The 21925-nt window shown below is 39.2% G+C and overlaps 1 protein-coding gene across 1 annotated transcript in view; it reads left to right on the forward strand.

Annotated features, from left to right (window-relative positions):
- The first annotated feature begins 1087 nt into the window (after positions 1-1087).
- Positions 1088-21925, forward strand: part of OGA (O-GlcNAcase) — a 29356-nt gene continuing 8518 nt past the window's right edge. Inside the window, exons 1-11 of the mRNA XM_036734423.1 lie at positions 1088-1781; positions 5636-5687; positions 5987-6084; positions 7984-8114; positions 11080-11251; positions 12353-12451; positions 13265-13549; positions 15907-16065; positions 16778-17388; positions 17750-17924; positions 21289-21374. Coding sequence (XP_036590318.1) covers positions 1562-1781; positions 5636-5687; positions 5987-6084; positions 7984-8114; positions 11080-11251; positions 12353-12451; positions 13265-13549; positions 15907-16065; positions 16778-17388; positions 17750-17924; positions 21289-21374 — 2088 coding nt within the window. The 5' untranslated portion in view covers positions 1088-1561. The remainder of the gene's footprint in view (positions 1782-5635; positions 5688-5986; positions 6085-7983; positions 8115-11079; positions 11252-12352; positions 12452-13264; positions 13550-15906; positions 16066-16777; positions 17389-17749; positions 17925-21288; positions 21375-21925) is intronic.

Here is a 21925-nt window from a genome sequence, read left to right on the forward strand (position 1 = left end):
GGGTAGTCTAGTGGCTAGAGGGTTGGTCTTGGCATTCCAAAGACCCGAGTTCCAAGTCGAACTGCCTCTGACATATAGTAGGCCGGTGACAGTGGCCAGGTTGGTTAATTTCCCAGTGCCCCCATGCAACTCTTTAAGCCTATAACTCACAAAGGAACTGCAGATCTGCATCAGCAGAAGGAACTTATAGTGGGAAGTTTCATGTACTTATGGAATCACAGATTGTGACAACAACAAAAATGCAAGATATCACTTTTAGGTAGGGGAATCAGGGAAGCTCAGGGAGCTGGGTCTTGAAAGAAGAGAGATTTCCACAGGTAGCGTAGCATGTTGGAAAGAATACTGTACTGTACGGTTCCAGGCCTGGTTCCTGATTCTTCCCAAAGTGACTGTGGCTAAGTTTTCTTACCTGCAAAATGGAGAGGACACGAGCACCCTTCGGGTGGGAGGAAAGCGCTTTATTAACTTTAAATCACTGTAAAGGGTGACCCTAAGGTCTTAGGGCAGCTGTAAACTTGAGTAGCTTCAGGCCTTTGGGGACACCCAGTGTAAACAGACGATAGTTAATAACAATGACGTGTATACACGGAAATAGACAAGTGCAAGGTGAAGCCTGGACAAGCCTAGCCTTGCACTCTAGCTGGAAGAAGAGCATGTGAAGGGGAGTAATGTGAAATATGGCTGCAAAGTTAAATTGTGGAGGCCAAGTTAACTAGAGGCCTGAGTCCCGGTGGCGGGGGAATTTAGCCAGAAACTGCTGCAGTGGAAAAGTAGGTCAGAGCAGGGAGAGAAGACCCACCTGTCACTTTAAGAAACAGATGCCGGGCTTCCGCGCCTGCGCACCGTGGAAGTAAACACTTCTCCCCCCTCCCATCCTCCCCTTCTTCTAGTGATGTAATGGTCCGTCCCAGAGTGCTCGCCTGGTTCTATGGGGGAAACGCAAATGGTATGCCCTGCTGTTGCTTCTATAGTCCGTGTCCCCGCGGTTTCTCAAGTGTTTCCCTCCCCCGCCAACTGGGCCCAGTGGCTTGGTCCAGAGGCGGGGAGGGAGAGAAGGGGTAGAAAGGACCGGTCTGAGCCGGTCTGCGGCGCAGGCGCAGTGCGGATAAACAGGAAGCGGGCGGTAGCAGCAAAGGCAACCTAGGGGCTCCGGGGAGAAGCGGCTTAAGGAGGAAGGGTAGTGGAAGGGCGGCGGCAGCAGCAGCGGGTGATCGGGAGAGAAGAGTAGGAAAATAAGTTGCCCTTCTACCTTCGGGGAACAAAAACGCTAGCTTGCTCCCCTATTCCGGCTCCGGTTGCCCGGATCCGGCTCAGGCGGCAGCTGACAAAGGGCTTGCGCCGGGCACCGCCGCCTTCTCATCCGGGCATTCGGGCCCCTGTGGAGAGGTGGCGAGGGAGGAAGAGGGGGAGGGGAAAGGAAGGCGTAGCGGGCGCGGCGTTCGCGCTCTCTGCTCCGTGGTCCAATCCGAATCGCTAGGCCGACAGACCGACCGGGAGGACGGACGGAGGCCGGGAAGGGCCCGCGGTGACTGCGGCGGTGGCGGCGGCCGGGGCCAGGAGGATGGTGCAGAAAGAGAGCCAGGCGGCACTGGAGGAGCGGGAGAGCGAGCTCACCCCCAACCCCGCTGCCGCCGCCGCCGCCGCCGCCGCCGGGGGCCCGCTGGAGCCTACTGCGGCCCCATCCCCCGGGGAAGGGACTCAGGCTGGGGCAGGAAGCGGCTCTACGGCCTCCGCCGCGACATCGGGCGGAGCGCGGAGGTTCCTCTGTGGTGTGGTGGAAGGTGAGGGCCTCTGCTGGAATTGGGATCGGGGGGGAATCCCCTGACTTCTCTAGGATGGGAGTTGGGGGCAGGGCAGAGATAGTCCATGGCCCCACCCTGCAGAGAATTTGGGCTTTGGAAAAGGGGTCGGGGGATGGGTGGGGGGTGGGGGGAAACTTATTCCTCTTTTTCCTCGCTGGAATTGATGCTTTCTTCTGCTCTGGGCTGTCTGACCGCACCCGATTTGGGCACCTTTCCAAGTACCTTAGCTAGCCCTTTGGCACGGGCCGGGAAAGGGAAAGGGCGGGTTCAGATTCTGTAGTCCTTGCTGCGCAATCTTAAAATTCCTTTGGATCTTTTTTTGCTGCCCCTTCCTCCCTCTCCCAAATCCCGTCTCTGACCCCACCTCCACCTCACCTCCACCCCCGCACTTTTGTAATCTGGGCAGAAGGGAAGCAGCTGCAGCACCGCATGTTTTTTTTAATGTCTGCTGTGTTGTTTTTCTCTGCCGCCTTCATTCCCAAATTCCTTTGAGGGCCATACTGCCGGTTTAGAAAACGTTTTGAGAGTCTTCCCCAGTTCGTTTTCCTGTGTGCTATGTGAAAGGCCTAGTCTTGTTCTTAGTAAGGAATTGAAGGACGGGCACCTACCTCACAGTGGGAGGATCAAGTAAGATAATGTACAGTCTTTTTCAGACTCTAAAGCCATTTATAGATGTTACCCACAGTTACTAGAACCAGTTTTAGTGAATTAAGAGGATACTGAAGAACATATCGCAGGTTACCCAGTGATTAGCTGGAAATGTACCATAAGCTCCTTGAGAGTTCATTTTTCAAAAGTAACACTTTCTTACCTAGAAGAGCTAACCAGAAAATGTTAAATCTGTAAATAACCTAAACCAATTCGGGGGTCCTGCCCTTCTCCCCCCCCCCCCCCCCCCCCCCGTCCGCTCCCCAGCATTATGCCTGTGTTCGTTTGCTGCTTTTCTCAGTTCCCCACCTCCATTCAGTATGCTTTTGAGACATTTTGGCTACCTCAAGTTTTAACAGATGTTTGTCTTGTTAGCACGCATCACTCCTTACGTTATGTAACAAGTATGTTTTTATATGTCAGAAAAACCCCGTATAATGAGATTCCTGCTAAAAGTAGGATACTCTTGCCTGCCAGGTTCCAGTCAACCAGAATCATGATTCTAATTGGTTTTATAGACTCTTCTTTTAGTATTCCTTAGAAGGTCAGCCTAAATAAAGAAGAAAAATATTTTCCAACTTGGGAAGGGAACTCCTTGCTATTACAGGACTTTCTAGGGCTGTTCCTAAGTGAGGGTTGAACAGCTGTGAATTTGGCCTTCATTGTTTACTCTGAAATAGTTTTGACTGGATTGGTTAAAGTTTTAAATTTTTGTAGTACTACGGGGATGGAGAGCAAATAATTCCCGGAGGCAATGGAGAGAAAGATGGACTGTTTATCAAAGTCACTAATTACCTTGCAGAATACTTTTTGTTCGGAGTTTACAATGGTGCAGATTGCATTTGCTTGCCGCAGATGCTTACGAAAATGTAACTACTATATGGCTTGGCTTCTTAGCTAATGTATTTTATTAGCACGTATCCAGTTAAATGCAACCAGAAAGATGTCAGGAGAATCTGCAAGACCCCAGATGTATGTGTGTATAGGTATGTATTGTGTATAGGTGTGTACATAAATAGGTACATACAGTGCACACAAACACATATGTTCTTGTACCCTCTAGTAGTGAAAAAGTCCTAGACTGAGACAGTACTCAGGTAATGGAAACTCTAATCCAGAGGGTGCTCTTGGTCACAACGTTTTGTTTTTCAAAGCAGAATTGTACAGTTCTCCTTGCTGCCCCTAGAGGCCAGTTCTCTGTATGTTCCCTTGTGACTGTGCACCTGAGTCAGCACTGATTCTTTGTTCTTCAGGATTGGCCCGGTTCCTAAAACGATTAAGAATAAGCAGTATAACTTTGAAGTACTTCCAGGTTTCCTCTCCCCCCCCCCAAAAAAAAAATCCTTGTAAGATATATTACTGGTTCATAACAACACTTTTGCCTTCAGTTTAAAGTAGGATACTCTTGCCTGCCAGGTTCCAGTCAACCAGAATCATGATTCTAATTGGTTTTATAGACTCTTGTTTTAGGATTCCTTAGAAGGTCAGCCTAAACCTAAAGAAGTCTGTTTGTTGCTTTTTGTTTTGGAAAGACTATCAAGAAAGATGCTCAATGATGGCATTAGGAAAAGCAAGAAAAATTCTAAGACTATTAAAAAAAAGCTGGGAACTCTGATTAAAATTTATTCTATAAAAGCTCCTTAAAATAACCTGTAAGGAATAGATGGGAGAACTTGACAGGATTAGAAGCTATCTTGATTAGGATGTCACTGACTCTTGTAAGTCTGTTTGGAACTTATTAAATTTATGTTTTAGATAGCTATATGTAGATTACTGGCTTTAGAAATGTTGCATCCACAGGATTTGCCTGGGGCTGTATTAGGAAGTACGTAAATGTGAATACAAAGTAAAAAAAATTGTAGTATGGATACATTTTCTATTGAAACGTTACCACAGTAGAATGGAAAAAATAGCACTTAGAGAGTCTTTTTTCATCTTAAGATCATAGGGCCAGAGCTAAAAAAAACCTTAGAGGTTAAAAAAATGCTCTTTATCATTTATAAATATATAGCTACTCTCTCTTTCAGAGATGACAAGTATGAGGGAAAAAAATTGCTGTAGTAGAGTTAGGATTGGGGAGTGCCCAACTCCAGTGCTACATTCATACGGCTGTTGAGGTCATCTATCCATCAGGTGTTTTGGTTTGGTTTTTTGGCGGTTGTTGGGTGTTTTTTCCAGTGAATGTTAATAGTTCTTCTGTCTTTTAGGGGAATTGTTCTGGGGCAGATCAGGTTCTTGAGAATTTTGTATCTTTAAAGTATCTACTCTAGAAAGGAAATTGCTGGAGAATTTCCTATCCAGGCCTGCTTCCTACTGCATAATTTGTTGTGAATGTGGCTTTGCCAACCCCCTTTTTGGTTGCAGACAGTTTTGGGGTCTGAGTAGTTCAAGAAATTTAAAATAAAAAATAGAAATGATCATAATACCAGGTAAAGCCAAGTTCTTCCCATTTTTTCTGTCCCATTCTACCTTAGTGCCTACTCACCCCACACACTTCATCAGAAAGCAGTAAAAAATTCTAGACCCAAACCACGGATGAATATAAGTGGTATAATGTGTGTGACCAACAATAATTGAAAAGGTTATCTTTAAATACTATTCTAGGGACAGCTAGGTGGCGCAGTGGATAGAGCACCAGCCCTGGAGTCCTCAGACACTTGATACTCACTGGCTTTGTGACCCTGGGCAAGTCACTTAAACCTGATTGCCTCAAAAAAAAAATACTATTATATACTTTTTTGTAACTTTGGGCATAAAATATAAGTTTTTATTTGTTTAGTTTTCTTCATTGGATTATCCCCTAAACTTAATTGAAACCTATTTTGTTTCCCATAGATAAGAAAAACAAGGCATTTCCCTTAAGTGAAGTAGGGTACAATGTGAACTATTTAGAACCTCAGAGGGCCAGAAAGAAGTGAATAGTGGCCACCAGGCAATTTCCATTCCCACACCAAATTGTCCAAAGTACTTAAACATTCTTAGAGTACCAATCTGGGATCTCACTGATTTATAGATAGTTTTGGTTTTTTTTTGCTGCCTCAGGGCATGACTTTCCACTACTATCATCACCAGTGACCTCCCAACCCTAATTTAGAATTGAAGGTATCTGTACAAAAATTGAAAGGAAGGTGATGTAGTTAGTTTTGAGATGTGAAAAAATAACTTGAATATTGCTTTCAATCTAGGATTTTATGGAAGACCTTGGGTTATGGAACAGAGAAAAGAACTCTTCAGAAGGTAAATCATTATTTTTCAAAGGAGAGAAATAAAGGTGTGCTACTCCTTGTAAATAAAACATTTTCCTTTCATGTGGGATTGTTAACATCACTATAGATCTACTCATGGATAATTTGTTATTCTTACAGTCTTTTGCATTGTGTTTTGATTATTTTCTATTTGAGTATTGGTACTTTTTGAAAGAATGTGGGGGACTCCAAGGAAAGAAGAGTATACAAATTTTCAAATTTGTTTCATAATAATGTCTATACATATACAAACAACTGTTTAAACATTTTATTCCCCTTTTTCCCTTGAAGGCTACAAAAATGGGAATTAAATACATATTTATATGCACCAAAAGATGACTACAAACACAGGATGTTTTGGAGAGAGATGTATTCAGTGGAAGAAGCTGGTAATCTTTTTCCTTTTTAAACAATGTTTTCTGAGTGTGTGTGTGTGTGTGTGTGTGTGTGTGTGTGTGTGTGTCCATGTCCTAATATATACATATACACACATTGATATGGCAGAGAGAAACTGGTATTTATTTAATCTTTTATCTTTTTAGTTGTGCGAGGATTTCAGTAAATGATTTATTATTACTTTCCAATTTTTTCTACTTTTTTCTGTAAACACTTAGTTTAGTTTGGTAAGACTAATTGAAGTCAAGCTTATGGATTTTAATTCCATGGGAATCAATTAGCTTTAGTTCATTCCAAGTGTCTAAACTATGTGCTACTGATGAAAAAGGAGAACTTTGTCACTAAGTCGCATTTATATAGCACTTTAAGGTTTACATAGCACTCCTTGACAACAAACAGCCCTCTGAGGTAGGTAGAACAAATGTTTTATTCCTATGCAGATGAGGAAACAAATCTGAGGGGTTTTGACCTCAGAGTCAAAACTAAGCTCATACAGCTTAGAGTGATTTAGAATTAGAGGTTAAATGGAGAAAATTAAGACCTACTCAAGAGAAACTGATTTAGAATCACACATCTAAAACTGGAAGAGCATTCAGAGGCCAGCTCATCCATTACCTTCATTTTACAGACAAGGAAACTGAGGTCTAGGGAGGTTATGTGATTTGCCTAAAGTTGTCAGAGCAAAATTATAATTCAAACAGGGGCCACCCTCTCACTCCCAAGTCAGTGTATTTTCTGATGCACTGTGCTAATATGGATAACTCTATCTCTGCTACATTGCCTTTCTGGCAGTGGTTCAGTTAGCTTTAATAAGCAATGAAAAGCATTTTTTTAACCTCAAAATTAGAATATGAATTCCCCTTGCATAGAATATTGAGTGAATGAATGGAGATAAAAGTCCTATCAGTTTTTTCCTTTGATTTAAATTATCTTCAAAATTACCTAACTGGCATTTGGTGCAATATAGCCAAGAGGACAAAATCTAGCCAAGAGGAACGACTTGAGAACATTTTGTTATTTTGCTGGGATTGTTTTTAGTTATGAAGGACCAGTTAAAATTGTTGCTTCTTTTTATAGCTTCCATTGTGTACTTGCTGTAGTTAATTCATTATTATTCAAAATTATAAAAATTAAACTATTCAAATTAGTATCTTGAGGTACTACTAAAAAAGTAAATGTTAAGATGTGCAAAACAACCTTTGTGGAATTATTTGGGGAAATGATATGGGGAAGTTACATGGGGAATATTAAAGATTCCATTAAATTTTAAAACTTTTGTATTGCATGTGGTACTGCTTTCTTTAATGAAGGGACACTCATTCATTCAAGACGAGCACTTAAAGCACTAAAAATTACTTGATTCTGAATACATTCTTTTCTATTTCCCAAATTATTTTAAATTACAGATTTTTTGTTTAGGATTTTGTATTAAAACCATCATTTGTATTGTATGGGTGCTTAAAGATGCACAATTAAATAATCTTTATTTACAGAATAGCTGTAGCTTGGCATTTTTGAAAAATGGGAAATGGGAATAGTTTTTAGTTTGATTGCTTGTAGGTGGAAGGGTAATTTTTTCAGGTAAAAGAGGAATCTATTTCTATGCCAATTGTAAATTTTAATACTATTGTCAGTATTCATATCATTCAACTGTTTTTGTTTTCCTCTACCCCTAAATAAAATGGTACCTAGTTTGTATTTTTGTATGTCTTGATATTTGACATAGCATTCACTTTTAGCACAATTAAGAAAGATTCTTTTTCCTTTTTTATACCAAATTTACTAGAAATTTGAAGACTTCAGTTGCAAGGTTGGCTTGCTTTGCCTTGTAGTATTTTCTACAGGGTATAAAATTATCTGTAAATTTAGCTTTTTTATTTTTATTTTTTAAGAACAACTTATGACACTTATTTCTGCTGCACAAGAATATGAGATCGAATTCATTTATGCCATCTCTCCCGGACTGGACATCACCTTTTCTAACCCTAAAGAAGTGTCCACATTGAAAAGAAAACTGGACCAGGTAGTTCTTTGTTCCTTAAATGAGGCTGGGTTAAAGATGATTAGGTACGTTTATGTCAAGTTTAATGAATTTCTTTATAGCATCTGGAAGGAAATGAAATTCGTATTGCCTCTAGGGCAATCACATTTTATGCTTCTGCTAACAGGAGGATAATTTGTAAAATGAAGTTGAGGAAATTTCACCTCAGTAACCTTTCAGTTCAGTTCACGCAGCATTTTTAAAGTGCCTACAAAGTACTGTGTATATGCAGATAAAAATGAACCAGTCCTTTTCCTCAGGTAGCTTACATTTTACTTGGGGGAGCGGAGGTGGTGAGAGTGAGGCAGGGATTTATACCTAAGTACAATATATACAAAGTAATTTCAGGGCTGGGGAAAGGCGGGGGAGTGGAGAGGTACTAACAACTACTGTGAACTGAAAAGGCTTTTTATAGGAGGTGGCATTTGAGCCAAGTGTTGAAGAGGGTGTGGGGCGCTGGGTTTTCCAAGAGGAAAGGTATACTAGGCATGGTGAATAAACCCTTGTAAAGGTATAATACTCAGTGATTGTTTGATGTATTAGCAGATATTGACTTGGCCAATTTGCCTGAAAAGTAGAATGCTTGAAAAGAAATATCTGGGGAAAGCTAGATTGGAGCCTCATTGTGAAGAGCTTTAAATGCGAAACAGGAGTTTGTATTTGATCCTAGAGGTAAAAAGGGTGACGCTGGAACTTCTTGCGCAAGGGAGTAATGTAGGCTTGTCTTTTACTAATATGAATTTTAAGGCTGTGTTGAGGGTGAATTAGAGTAGGGGAGAAACTGGAAGCAGGAAAAACAATTAGGCCCTTGCAGTTGTCTAGGTAAAAGGGGGTGGTGGGGGTGGTCATGATGTGAGTGGAGAAAAAGGATAGATGAAAGAAATAGTGCAGAGTTAGAATGAGGAATATTTGTCAATCAGTATGGGGGGAGGGGTGAATGAGTTGAAATTGGGGTTGTCTTCGTAGTGATTGAGCTGGCTGACTAAAAAGGTGGTGCCTTTCCCCAAATTAAGAAAGTTAGGAGATCTGTTAGGCTGGGGCAGAGGTGAAAGTTGGGAGGGAGGAGTTTTAAGTTTGAGAACCATGGGACACTGAGGTGAAAATATCTGTCATCTCTATGATGTCCAGCACTTGGTGTTACAGGACTACAACTAGGAGAGAGAGAGAGAAGAAGATGAAAAAGTCAGCATTTATCATTCTGTGTCAGGCATTAGGAAGACAAAGATGAGAATGAAAATATCTGACCTTAAGGAATTTTTGTCTGGAGGAGAGGTGTTCATAAATAAGTACATACAAAATAATAAAAAGCAATTCTGGGAAATACTTCATGCAAGCAATGGAAAGGAATGGTACATGTAGGTGCAGAGAAGATGGCAAGGTGTCTGGGGTGGATGGATGTGAAGTACTGTGTAGAATTGGTTAGATCAGTTTTTGTTTTGTTTTGTTTTACCAGTTGGGGGACAGCTCAGCCCCAGGGCAATCTTAAAAAACCAAAGAAGAAAATATCTAAGAGGAGGTGATTAACATATGACATAGAGGCCAAGAAGGATGAAGACAGAGAAGAAGCCATTGAATCTGGAATTTAAGAAATAATTGGTAACTTTGGAAAGAGCAGTTTCAGTTGAGTGAGGTTGGAAGCCAGTTTGCAGAGAATTGAGAAGTAAGGTTGAACAGAAGGACCCAGGATTGAAAGCATGATGGGCCACCCCCGTATAGAGAGTAAGGCACTTCAAAGCATCTGGGCCAAGCTCCCCTAGAGGGCTAGGGATGATTTCTCAGGTCAAAAGGTTCTTGGTTTAACACTACTTTCCTAGCACAATCTGCTTTTTGGAAAGAGGATCAGTTGGACAGGGCACATTGGGTGAGGCAAGGCAGGGGAAAGAAACAGCCCTAAGCTTTTCTGAGAATGCCTGTGGTCCTGGAGTCCCTTCCCTGGAAGCTTTGCCTTCCCAAGCTGCTCAGTCTTTCCTGTGGAGTTGAAACAGGTAAGGTGAATGAGCTTGGGGTAAAGGTAGAGAAATTCCCCCTACCTCTTTTGTGTTCTGTCCTGAGTCATGAGTCAAACAAGTGCTTCATTATATTCCAGGGTTACTTTTCTTCCCTTTTCCCCTAGTTAATATTGAATTGAATATCCTTTGAGTATTATACCTTTATGAATTTGGGGGTCTTTTTCTGCTGATTTTATATGTAGAAGGCACATGTGTTAAATTGTTAGGTTGAAAAGGATGAGAATTAGGAAAGGCTATCAGATATGACAGTTAAGAGGTCATTGGTTACCAGTGATCTGGAGAAGGCAGTTGAAGTTCAATAATGAGTTTAGAAGCCAGATGGCAAGGAGTTGAGAAGTGGAGGCAATGAGAAAACTGAGGTTTTTGTGTTTTGTTTTGTTTTTTAAGAATTTTGGCTGAAAAGAGGGAGAGAGAGAGAGAGAACAATAGCTGGGGGTAATGATGAGGTCAAGTGAAGTTTATTCAGGAAAAAGGAGATTTGGGTGTGTTTGAAGGCATTAGAGAAAGGAACCAGTATATATGTAGAGATGGAAGATTCAGTCTATGGGAGAAGAGGGCATGGGGTCAAATGCATATGTAGAAGGGTTGACTGTGGCAAGGAGAAGGGTCACTTTATTGTCAGACACTGGGGAAAAGGTAGGTGATGTTGTCAAGGGGTATTGAAATGAAGATAAGAGAAGAAGGACTCACATCCAATGACCTCAATTTGTACATAGTAGGTTTTTTTAAATGGGTGAATTGAATTAGAATATTTTAGTTGGCATTAGAAATCAAAATGTTTGACTAAAAAGATAATAGAATAAATCTGAGAAGTTAAAGGGCTAAATTTTCCTTCAGGTTCTAAGAAATGACATCTTAATAGGATTGAGATATATACATGCATACATATATATATTTATGTTAGCTCTTGTCTTAAGAATCTTAATGTTTTCTTCCAGGTTTCCCAATTTGGTTGCAGATCTTTTGCCTTGCTTTTTGATGATATTGATCATAACATGTGTGCAGCAGACAAAGAAGTGTTCAGTTCCTTTGCACATGCCCAAGTCTCTATAACAAATGAAATTTATCAGTATTTAGGAGAGCCAGAAACCTTTCTTTTCTGCCCCACAGGTAAAAGCATCATTACCCTTTTACAGCTTGTCACCTTCAGGGGGATGGGTGTATATGTACAATTGGCTGGTAGGGAAGAATCATGCTTTCTAAAAATAGTATCTAAAGGTTTTGGTGAAAACTTTTAAGTTGGGGAAAATCACATTACTATTACAACAGCTATGTTAGCTAGCGACTTTATCACTTTGAAAGTACTGATATAGTATTTGAAGGGATGGTTGAGAAACAGTGTTCATATACAGTTCTCTATATGTTCTATGTATATGGAAATGGGGGAGGTTTGGTTATTATGTTTAGAGTTTTAAAAGATGTGTGTAATATTGAAATGGAAAAATCAAACTAGGTAGTTTTTAACTCCACTTTTCATTTCTGTCTATTCCCTTCTTTGTCCCCATTTATGTCTGTACTTCTCCCCACCCCCCAACTTCTTCCAATTTCTAATACATGGCTTGAGGAGAGACCATTTATTTTTTCATTTTCATTTTTCCAATAAGTAAAAAGCTACTTCAGTTGTCCCCCCCCCACTCAACCATAAGTTTTGTCTTAGGAAGTGATTAAATTATAAAAACAGTTTGGACTGGATTAGTTTCTTTGAAAGTAATTAATTAATTACCTTTCCTATAGCAACACCACCATAGAAATTTTACATACATTGAGTTTTCAGTACTTTAATAAGATTGTATTAAGAATCACTTAAAACACATATAAACTTGAATTACATTTAGAAACATTAAACTTTGTTGGATGTAAGCCTGTATTGTCTCTGAGATAACATTTCACTTTCACTGTCTCTGAGAAATGTGGGCAGTTCAAACTCAAGGTTGATTGTTGTCATTCACCTCACAATGCGATTTCTAGTGATTACTTTTAGAATAATAGGAGGACTTCTGGAATAGTGTGAGGATAATTGTTAGAATTTGTTAATTGATTCTTAAATGAGTGGCTTAGGAGATTTCAAAACTTTTGAGGACTAATCCAGTATTTGATGTAAATGATACTCATCAAACTTATAAAAACTAGAACTTGGGTTCTTTCAGAACAAGATTTTTACTTGTATAAAAACTTTTTCCGCACTAATCATTGTTTTTGAACTTTATTTAGAGTACTGTGGAACCTTTTGCTATCCAAATGTTTCTCAGTCTCCTTATTTAAGGACTGTGGGTGAAAAACTGTTACCTGGTATTGATGTGTTGTGGACAGGTAAGTCTTTATCTTTTTAAAGTATAGAAAATGGAAATTTTGATGAAATAAATTAGGGAAGGTAGTTATCTGGTTAATTGAATTTTCTGGTTATCTTTAATCAGAAAATTTTTTGCTTTTACTGTTAAACTTTCCAAAATGTGGGATATTTTTTCTAATAGTGCAATAAACTAAAGGTCATTAATCAAAGTCAACGCTGCCTTTACTACTGTGAAAAAGGCATGACAACCAGTGACTTCCCAACAAGAATCCCTGTGATTGAGTTTGTTCCATTGGCCACCTGAAGACTTCTCTCTATTCCTTCATACCCATCCATGGCAACCCTCTCCCACACTTTCTTACCCTTCTATTGTGCACCTCCCCCCCACCCCCAAACCTTTGTTCTATTGTTAATAAAGTATCTTTCACATTAACTTATCATTCTTTGAGGCTCTTGCAATGCTTCCTAGTCATTCTGAATGTGTTATTTTTACAGCACTGTATACATATATGGCTAATTAATTGGAATAAGTGTTTATTGGATTAGAATGTGTTTATTGACTTTAGCACATGATATAGTCTTAAAAAAAGATCCTTTGAATTTTCTAATAATTTATCTATTTCTCCTAAGTCACATTCTTCCTACTTCTCCCTCTTCCTTCCGAAAATGTGGGGTTTAGGTTAGTTGAGTTCATATTAATGTGTGATAAACTAAATTGGTTTTATGAGCTGTCTAGAAAGTCACTGTAGTAGATTAAATTTATGTTGTTAATATTATATATACTTAAATAAGTACAGATAAAATACTCTAACAGGCCTTACTTATGGTTATAGGTCCGAAAGTTGTTTCTAAAGACATTCCAGTAGAGTCTATTGAAGAGGTTTCCAAGATTATTAAAAGAGCTCCAGTTATTTGGGATAACATTCATGCTAATGATTATGACCAGAAGAGACTATTTCTTGGCCCATACAAAGGGCGATCAACAGAGCTCATTCCACGACTAAAAGGAGTCCTGACTAATCCAAACTGTGAATTTGAAGCTAACTATGTTGCCATTCACACTCTGGCCACCTGGTACAAATCAAATATGAACGGAGTGAGGAAAGATGTCGTAATGAGTAAGTAAATTTTGGTGGGAGGAAAGCTGTGGGCTATTCTTTGAATAAATACAACACCTGCTTTCTTTTTCTGAGGTGACAAAGCTTTAGTTACCTTTTGAGGGCTTTGGGGTGATTTGATACACACTTACCTTGTTTATTTGAGCCAAGCAAGCGAATCCTCCAGTTCTGGAGGTTTCTCTTGTATAGACATTTGTCTTCAAATCTCATTTTGGGCCAGCATTGCATTGCTACACTTCTTTTAGCATGAATGTCTCAGTGTACATGACTGAAAATGAAAGTTTTATTTGAAAGCAAAATAAGACTCTCACATTTGTAAAATAAGCTCTTGTGTTTCCAGACTGTAATTTTAAAAAACAGAAAACAAAAAACTTAGTCCAAAAGTATATGTCTGAAACCACTGTTCCCACCTCTGCTCTACTGGCTAGGTTGGGCATCTAAATCATCCTTGATAACTCTTTAATCTTACACACCTACCCAAGCCTACCAACTGTACCTCTGACATTACTCTCCTCTGCTCATTACCTTTTCTTTTTCTTTCTTTCTTTTTAATTGAAACCAAAATTGGTGTTTTTATTCAGGGGGAGATATGGTTGTACTAAAAGAAAACAAATACTCTTAACAAAAGCAGGAATGGTCTTGTGATATTCACACATTCAAACACTAACTGAGATCATCAGAGTTCTTTGGGGTTTTGTTGCTGTTATTTTTTTTGAAGACTGTTGGTGGGGCAGTGAGTAGAGCTTTAGCCCTGGAGTCAGGAGGACTCGAGTTCAAATCCAGCCTCAAGACACTTGACACATTTACTAGCTGTGTGATCTTGGGCAAAGTTCCTACTGTGTTCTAGGCACTGTGCACATTACAAATGTTATCTCATTTGACACATAATGTGGATGTGTTAGCTTTTCCACTTCTATGCCAGACAGCCCTGCTTCACTCAAATCAAAGTCAACTGCAAGTCATGTCATCATTTCCCTGATGTCATGGTCCTCTAAGAGAACAAAGGACAAACACAATCTGTGCCAGAATTTGAAACCCAAATTTATCTTCCATGGCCACTATAATTTCTGTTGGGTCCAAATTATCCAAGCCCAGGTCTTTCATGAAATAGGAATATATTCAGTTTTTTCTGGATCAGTCTTAAATAGCTTCATGACATAGAGAGACACAATCCTTAATGCTCTCAAGAGTCTAAGGGAACAAGTCACTATATTCACCCCCTTCTTTTCACTCCCACTGCCCTGCTTAAAGCGCTGATTCTGTCTTCTCTAGACTATTCCTGTAGCTTTCTAATTGGTGTCCTTCACTTCATCAGTCTGTTTTACCAGATACCTATGAAGCAGGGCAGAAACATTGGTTCCCCATTGTCTGCAGACTGTTATTCAAACTGCTTAGGCTGGCATTCCATGATCTGAGCTGACCTTTCTAGTCTTGTCTACACTTACTCACCTACGTACCTTGTGCTTCAATTAGGCCATGCTCTTTTTCTCTCTCTTCATAAGTTTTATTTATGCCATTACTTGCACCCAAAGTGTTTCATGCCGTCTTATTAGGGGACTAGAATAAACATTTATATAGCACCTGTGTGCCAGGACCTGTGCTAAGCGCTTTACAAATGTTAGCTCATTTGGTCTTCACAACCACCCATAGATGTAGGTGCTGTTATTATCTCCATGTTACAATTGAGGCAAGCAGAGGTTAAGTGCCTTGCCCAGGGTCACAGTTGTCAGAGGTTGTATTTGAATTCAGGTCTAATTCCAGGCCCAGTGCTTTAGCCTTGGCGCCACCTAGCTGCCTGCTACTATCAGTTCAGATGTCTCCTTTTCCACAAAACTGCCTTTCCTTTTCTCACCGGCTAGAAATAACATCTGTGCTCATGTTTCCTTTGTTGATAAAACTCTTAATGCCACTGTTTTTCAGCCTTTTGTTGTAACTTACTTCTATCCATGTTACTATGTTACTATCCATGCCTTACTAGGTAGTAAGTTCTTTATGGGTAGAGACTATGTATCCTTTTTCTGTACCTACCCTCCCTACCTCTGTAGCACTTAGCAGAGAACCTTGTATAAGTGGGGGCTTAATAAAAATGTTTTGAATACATGTTTTAGAGATTGCAAGATTTCTAGTATTTGTATTTCATCATATAACGTGCTATAGTTTGCATGGGAGATATTAGAGAAGTCTCAATTTTTTTTAAAGTTATGCCTATAAATAGTGTTTAAATATATGTAAGAAGGGGGTCCTTGTAATATCTGGCTATAGATAGTTCTAACTTCCTAATCTGCCTGTGAACTTTTAACGTAGAGATTGATTTTTTTTACAATAAAAATATTTCTGTCATTTTGTTTTTGTTGCAGCTGACAGTGAAGACAGTACAGTATCTATTCAGATTAAATTAGAAAATGAAGGCAGCGATGAAGATATTGAAACTGATGTGCTGTATAGTCCTCAGATGGCCTTAAAGTTGGCGTTAACAGAATGGCTGCAGGAATTTGGTGTTCCTCATCAATATAGCAGTAAGTAAGCAGGGGGAGGGAGAGAAAAGTTATGGAGCAAGGTGGTTGAATCAAAAATACAGTCAAACAATTTTTAATGACAATGGTTAGCATTTTACTTGGAAGGCAAGGGCTATGTGGGTCATTAGAGAAGTGAAATTAAGTGAAAATTTGGAAGTAGGAAATGCGAGTCTGGGTGTAATATCATGGTGGTTGTTTTTCCCTTTATAACTAATTGCGGACTCTCCCTGGAGTGCTAATTATAAGTGCATAAGAACCTGAAAATAAAACTACTCCATGAAATAAGCAAAAAAAAAACCTCTAAAAGTGATTAAAATCAATTAGCAATCCAATTTGATTTTAAAGTCTAGTGCCAGTGAAAATGAATCTTTTAAAGAGCTGTCACATACTGTCATTTAAGAAAAGGGACCAAAGATTCATTTAGACAGAATTCTTCAGATTTTAAAATTTTATACAATGAAATATTAGATTCATAAGGAGGCTAGTCTTTTAGAGATCTTGGAAATGTTTAGTCTTTGGAGAACAAGGTAGAAGAGAAATGGAGGTGTTTTAGTTTTAGATGTATTATTGCTTTAGTTGTATTACTGCTTGATTCCCTCATTGCTGATACAAAGATGAGAAAATAGATTTCTTTAAATCTGTACTTGTTGAGTTAAAAAGGGGATTCCCAATTTCCTAATGGTATTTACAGATTATGTGTCTTATTTTTCAGGTAGACAGGTGGCACACAGTGGAGCAAAAGCAAGTGTAGTTGATGGGGCCCCCCTAGTGGCAGCACCTTCTCTGAGTGCCACCACTGTAGTGACTACCGTTTACCAGGAGCCTATCATGAGCCAGGGAACCACTCTGAGCAATGAGCCTCCACCCCTTGTCAAGGAAGAAGAAAAGAAACAGCTTGATGAGGAACCCATGGATATGGTGGTAGAGAAGCAAGAGGAAACGGACAAGAATGATAGTCAGATACTGACTGAAATCGTTGAAGCTAAAATGTCAGAAGAGTTGAAACCAATGGATACTGATAAAGAAAGCATGGCTGAATCAAAATCCCCAGAGATGTCAATGCAGGAAGATTGCATTAGTGACGTTGCCCCAATGCAGACTGATGAGCAGACAAACAAGGAGCAGTTTGTACCAGGTCCAAATGAGAAACCTTTGTATACAGCGGAACCAGTGACTTTGGAGGATTTACAGTTACTTGCTGATCTTTTCTATCTTCCATATGAGCATGGTCCCAAAGGGGCACAGATGTTAAGAGAATTCCAGTGGCTTCGAGCAAACAGCAGTGTGGTCAGTGTTAATTGCAAAGGAAAAGACTCTGAAAAGGTGAATATATCTTTATTCTACTTTTACTTCTTGCTTCTAATTATTTTCTAATAAGGAGAATTCTAATATGGAGAATGCTCCTAAAGCTTCTTCTAAGAAGTATAAAGACTTCTGCTATACTTAACCTCCTAGCTACTTGGGAATAAAGGGAACTTAAAGATGTTTTGTAACAATGTTTGTCACTGGGCTATGTTTTTATTGTTTGTTAAAAATCTGTTACCTACAATCCCTTGCTGCTTAGAAACAATCTCAGTTCCTGCTGGCATCAGTAGTGTTTCATATGTAATTTTTAGTTTCTGAATTTAAAAAATTATATTCAGAATAGTTTGAATTTTTCTCTTATATGGTTGATCCTCAATAGATTGAAGAATGGAGATCTCGAGCAGCCAAGTTTGAAGAGATGTGCGCACTGGTGATGGGGATGTTCACACGGCTCTCCAATTGTGCCAACAGGACAATCCTTTATGACATGTACTCCTATGTTTGGGATATCAAGAGTATAATGTCTATGGTGAAGTCTTTTGTGCAATGGTTAGGTAGGTGCACCAGGAACAATCTTCTCCCAGAGTATAATGTGTGTTTGAAAAAACATGATTAGTCCACAGGGGAAAATTGGATGCGTATTTTATTTTCTTCAAATTCTTTGCCTATGTTTATTCTAAATGTAGGCACAATTACAGACTTCAATTGCAAGTCATTATGATTAATCACAATAAGCTGATTTCATATTTCCCCTTGGGCTAATTCAGCATAAATATCTTTTTAATATATTAGAAAGTATTTACTTGTTCTGACTGAATGCATCCTGGACGGAATTCTGTGCACCTCTCAACAGCCTTCTGCTGATTGGGAATTGAGACACTATGAAATGTGACTCTCCATCAGCTCTCTGCTGCTTGCTGTGTCTTGATAACATAATTGCTGTGTTTTGATAGAACCATTGCTGAACTGACCGAAGGGCCTGGCCAAGAGGAAGCTGATCCTCCCAGCCCCATGCGCATGCGAGCTTGAGGACAAGGCTATTCTGGTGCATCGTATCAGATTTTCTTCCTCCCTTCACTAAGTAGTTGGCTTTAATAAGGGGTGGAAATGATAGTGCCTTTAATGTCTACTGCATTAAAATGACGCTCAAGACTTGTGTGCGTCTTTTTTTTTTTTTTGCCTTTTTTTTAATTAATTAAATTTTTGGAAACCTCCAACTTGGTAGAAAGCACCAGCATGGCCCACATTACTCCAGGGACATGACTTTATTTTTCCAGGTTTTAATCCAGTTCTAAGGAATATGTTGTATATTTGCTTATGACACACAGCAGGCAGCAAGACTGACAGATTTATGTCATACTTTTCATAGCTGTCATAGATATCCCAATGGGTTACAGAGATGTCTAAAATACTGGTGTCAATAATATTAGGAATCAGTAGTAAAAGTATTTTTGGTTTTCTGCCTAACTACTGATTAGTCCTTATATAATCTTATTTAAAATTTTTAAGAAAAATTCTGAAGGAAGCTGTTAGTGCCAAAAGTTAGTATTTCCAGTCCTTAATCATGTCATAAAAATCCTTTTTGGATTAACATGTGGAAGTGCAGCTTGGGGAAGAAATTTAGGCCTTCTTTAAAATAGTGCCGTGTTGTCCCTTCTAGGGGAAAGGACCTCAGAACTTTAAGTGATAAATAGATTACTTTCCTTCCCAGTTACTACCAAGGGAAGATAAGTCCTTATTGGAATTTAAGGGTTTTAAAAAAAAAATTGTTTTCCATTAAGCATTTTTTTTTCTGCCTTTCGCACAGGGTGAGTGGGGGAACCTTGTAAGCAGTATCAACTTAGGACTCATAAATCTCATGTTTGGATACTGACTTGAAAATATATATATATTTGTAATGAAACTTTAATGCAAGGATAATTTAAAATTTTAGCTTCTTGACTCCTTGAAACATGCACTATTGTGTCTGCTTCTACTTAAGCAGTGGGATTGGATAGTATTTAACTCTGGGTATAAATAACTTGGTCAGGAAGTAAAGAGATAATTATTGTCCACTCTCCAATGACAAAGATGCTTTAGTTAGTTTGTTTTGTTTTTTTTTTTTTGAGTAGTATGCCTTACCCAGAGCTTATGTTAGGAGTCATTTTCAAAGCTAATTGCTGAGTTTTCATAACAATATAAGATTTAGATTGCATTTAGTATAGATACATTGAGCAGTATTCATCAGAGCATGGGGATATAGATTGGAGCCCTTTTTTCTTCCCTTTTCTTTCCAGTCCAGCTGGCATTCAGTCCCTTAAAAGAATGTGGTTATCTAGTACTTTTGATTACTAATGACTTCTATTATCTTCTTCCCCATTGTGTACAGATGGGAGAATCCTCAGCACAAGTTTCTACTGCTCTTGGATGGACAGCGGCAGATGTTCATCACGCGTCATGATTAATTAGTTTAAATTGAAAGGTTTTGACTGAGGTAGTTCAGGTAGATTACTATGCAGTAGGCATGAACTGAAGTCACATTTGCGCAGCGACTAAGGCATTAACAATGGTTTTTATTTACACAGCTCTTCATTCATGCAGCTTTTTATTGTCATAGTTGAAGTGCTAGTTATGTTGTGGTCTCAAAGTGGGGGGCAGTGAAGAAAAATTATCCAAGTTATTGGCTAATCTGTACAAAGTGAGAGGGATAGTTTTGATGAGTGTAAATTATGTTGTTACGGACTGGGGCAGGTTCTAGTCAAAGCCTGAATTTCTACCCTTTTCCATTTTTCCAGATTTGTCTTATGAACTCTGTCCTGTGCTTAGGGGGGAAAATACCCCAATCCCAACCCCAACCCCCCCCAAAATACCTCACCAAAAAAAAAAAACAACCTATAAAGCTGAACTTTTTATGGGCTTATATTGTCAAAACTTGGTTTGCTTTGGGACTGTCTGACTAGCACACTATATTTTGTACTTATGAGATTGTTAACTTAAACAGGAGGTAGAATGCTGTCTTCAAAAGGAAAAGAACTTTTGCGCTGCTCGTCTTGTCAGAAGACTAGGCAATTGTTCCTAGTTCAGTCCTTAAACTTAACTCTGTTTTCCCTTTTAAATTGTCACATGGTTAACCTCAGCCTATAAAATGGATTAAATAACAGCTTTTAAATGCTCAATGTTAAATGCATTAGTAGTTTACCTGAGAAATGAAGTGCTCTTGCACTTTTTTGGAGAAAGGGGCATTTTAGGACATAAAAAGCCCCATATGAATTAAATCTCAGGAATGGCAAATTATCTAAGTTTGAATTTTGGTCTGTCTTCCCTGAGAATTGAGGCATCTTATGTCTTCAGTGTTGTTGGCTGTGTTAACTTATTGAGCTATTCCTTTTACGTTTTCTGCTGACCTTAGTTTTCTGACAAGATTAACCCCCTTCTTTCCCTTGCCCCTTGCCTTTCCCTCTCTCTAAAAAAATAAAATGTGACTTCAGACAGGTGCAATTCCTTCTTGGGGCTGTGATAATAGAATTTCTCCCTCCATCCATCTGGTAAAATTTGTGGTAGCAGATCACTCCTTCATGTAGTTTTACAACTTCAAGACAGGATGGATGGCATGATTTGTTACAGCTGTACTTAGAGAATGTAAGCTTTAGCCTGACAAGCTCAGACAGTTTGTTTTTCTTCCTGTATATGTGGAAGGAATAGAATCTGACTACTTCAAAATTTATTCTTGATTCAGTTACTATACATTTGAGGGAGTGGGCATCAATATTGGCACCTTGAAAGTTGATTGTTTTAAAGTATTATCACAGCCCTGACCTTGATATCCTGGATTATTATTGTTAGAGAGGTTTTCCACAAAGAATGTATTTGTTGGACGTTTGAGACGCTCAGGAAATCCCCTTTCTCGTAACGTTCTCCGCTTGGATCTGATTTCAACAGGGTGTCGTAGTCAATCTTCAGCACAGTTCTTAATTGGAGACCAAGAACCCTGGGCCTTTAGAGGTGGTCTAGCAGGAGAGTTCCAGGTATCAATATGAATTCACAACTGAATTGACATTTTCTTTGTTTTATGAGAAACCTTTTGTTGCGCATCAGATGGCTGGAAGGATTGGTCTGCCGAAGGCTTTCTAGTCCAAAATCCAATTTAGTTCTAGAGCTGGTTTTAAATCAAATTTTCCTCCCCCTTTCACAGTAATTTCTCAAGGAGATGCTGCCAATTCCCCCCGCGCATGCGAAGCGCAGCGGCTTTAGGTGTACATTTCACATTGTTTCTTTGCAGGTCGCACAGCATTTTAATCTGCGCCCGCAATGTACAATGCGCGCATGCTTGTCTGCCAGTGGAAATTCCATGAGCAAAGATATGAGCAAAAATGAGCAAATGTGTGAACAAATGGTAGACTGAATTTGAATCTACAGTAATTCTTTAAACAAAATGAAATAACCTGGTTTGCTATAAAACTTTCCATTGATGAAAGTATTAAGTATAGATGGAGCTTCTTATTTGGTGGTTAAATTTGTTCATGGATTTTTCAGGTGCTCTACTTTTTCCCCCCAACAGGTGCTCTGCTGCGCACAG

The sequence above is a fragment of the Trichosurus vulpecula genome, chromosome 8 (assembly GCF_011100635.1).
Source record: "Trichosurus vulpecula isolate mTriVul1 chromosome 8, mTriVul1.pri, whole genome shotgun sequence".
NCBI classification, from domain to species: Eukaryota; Metazoa; Chordata; class Mammalia; order Diprotodontia; family Phalangeridae; genus Trichosurus; species Trichosurus vulpecula.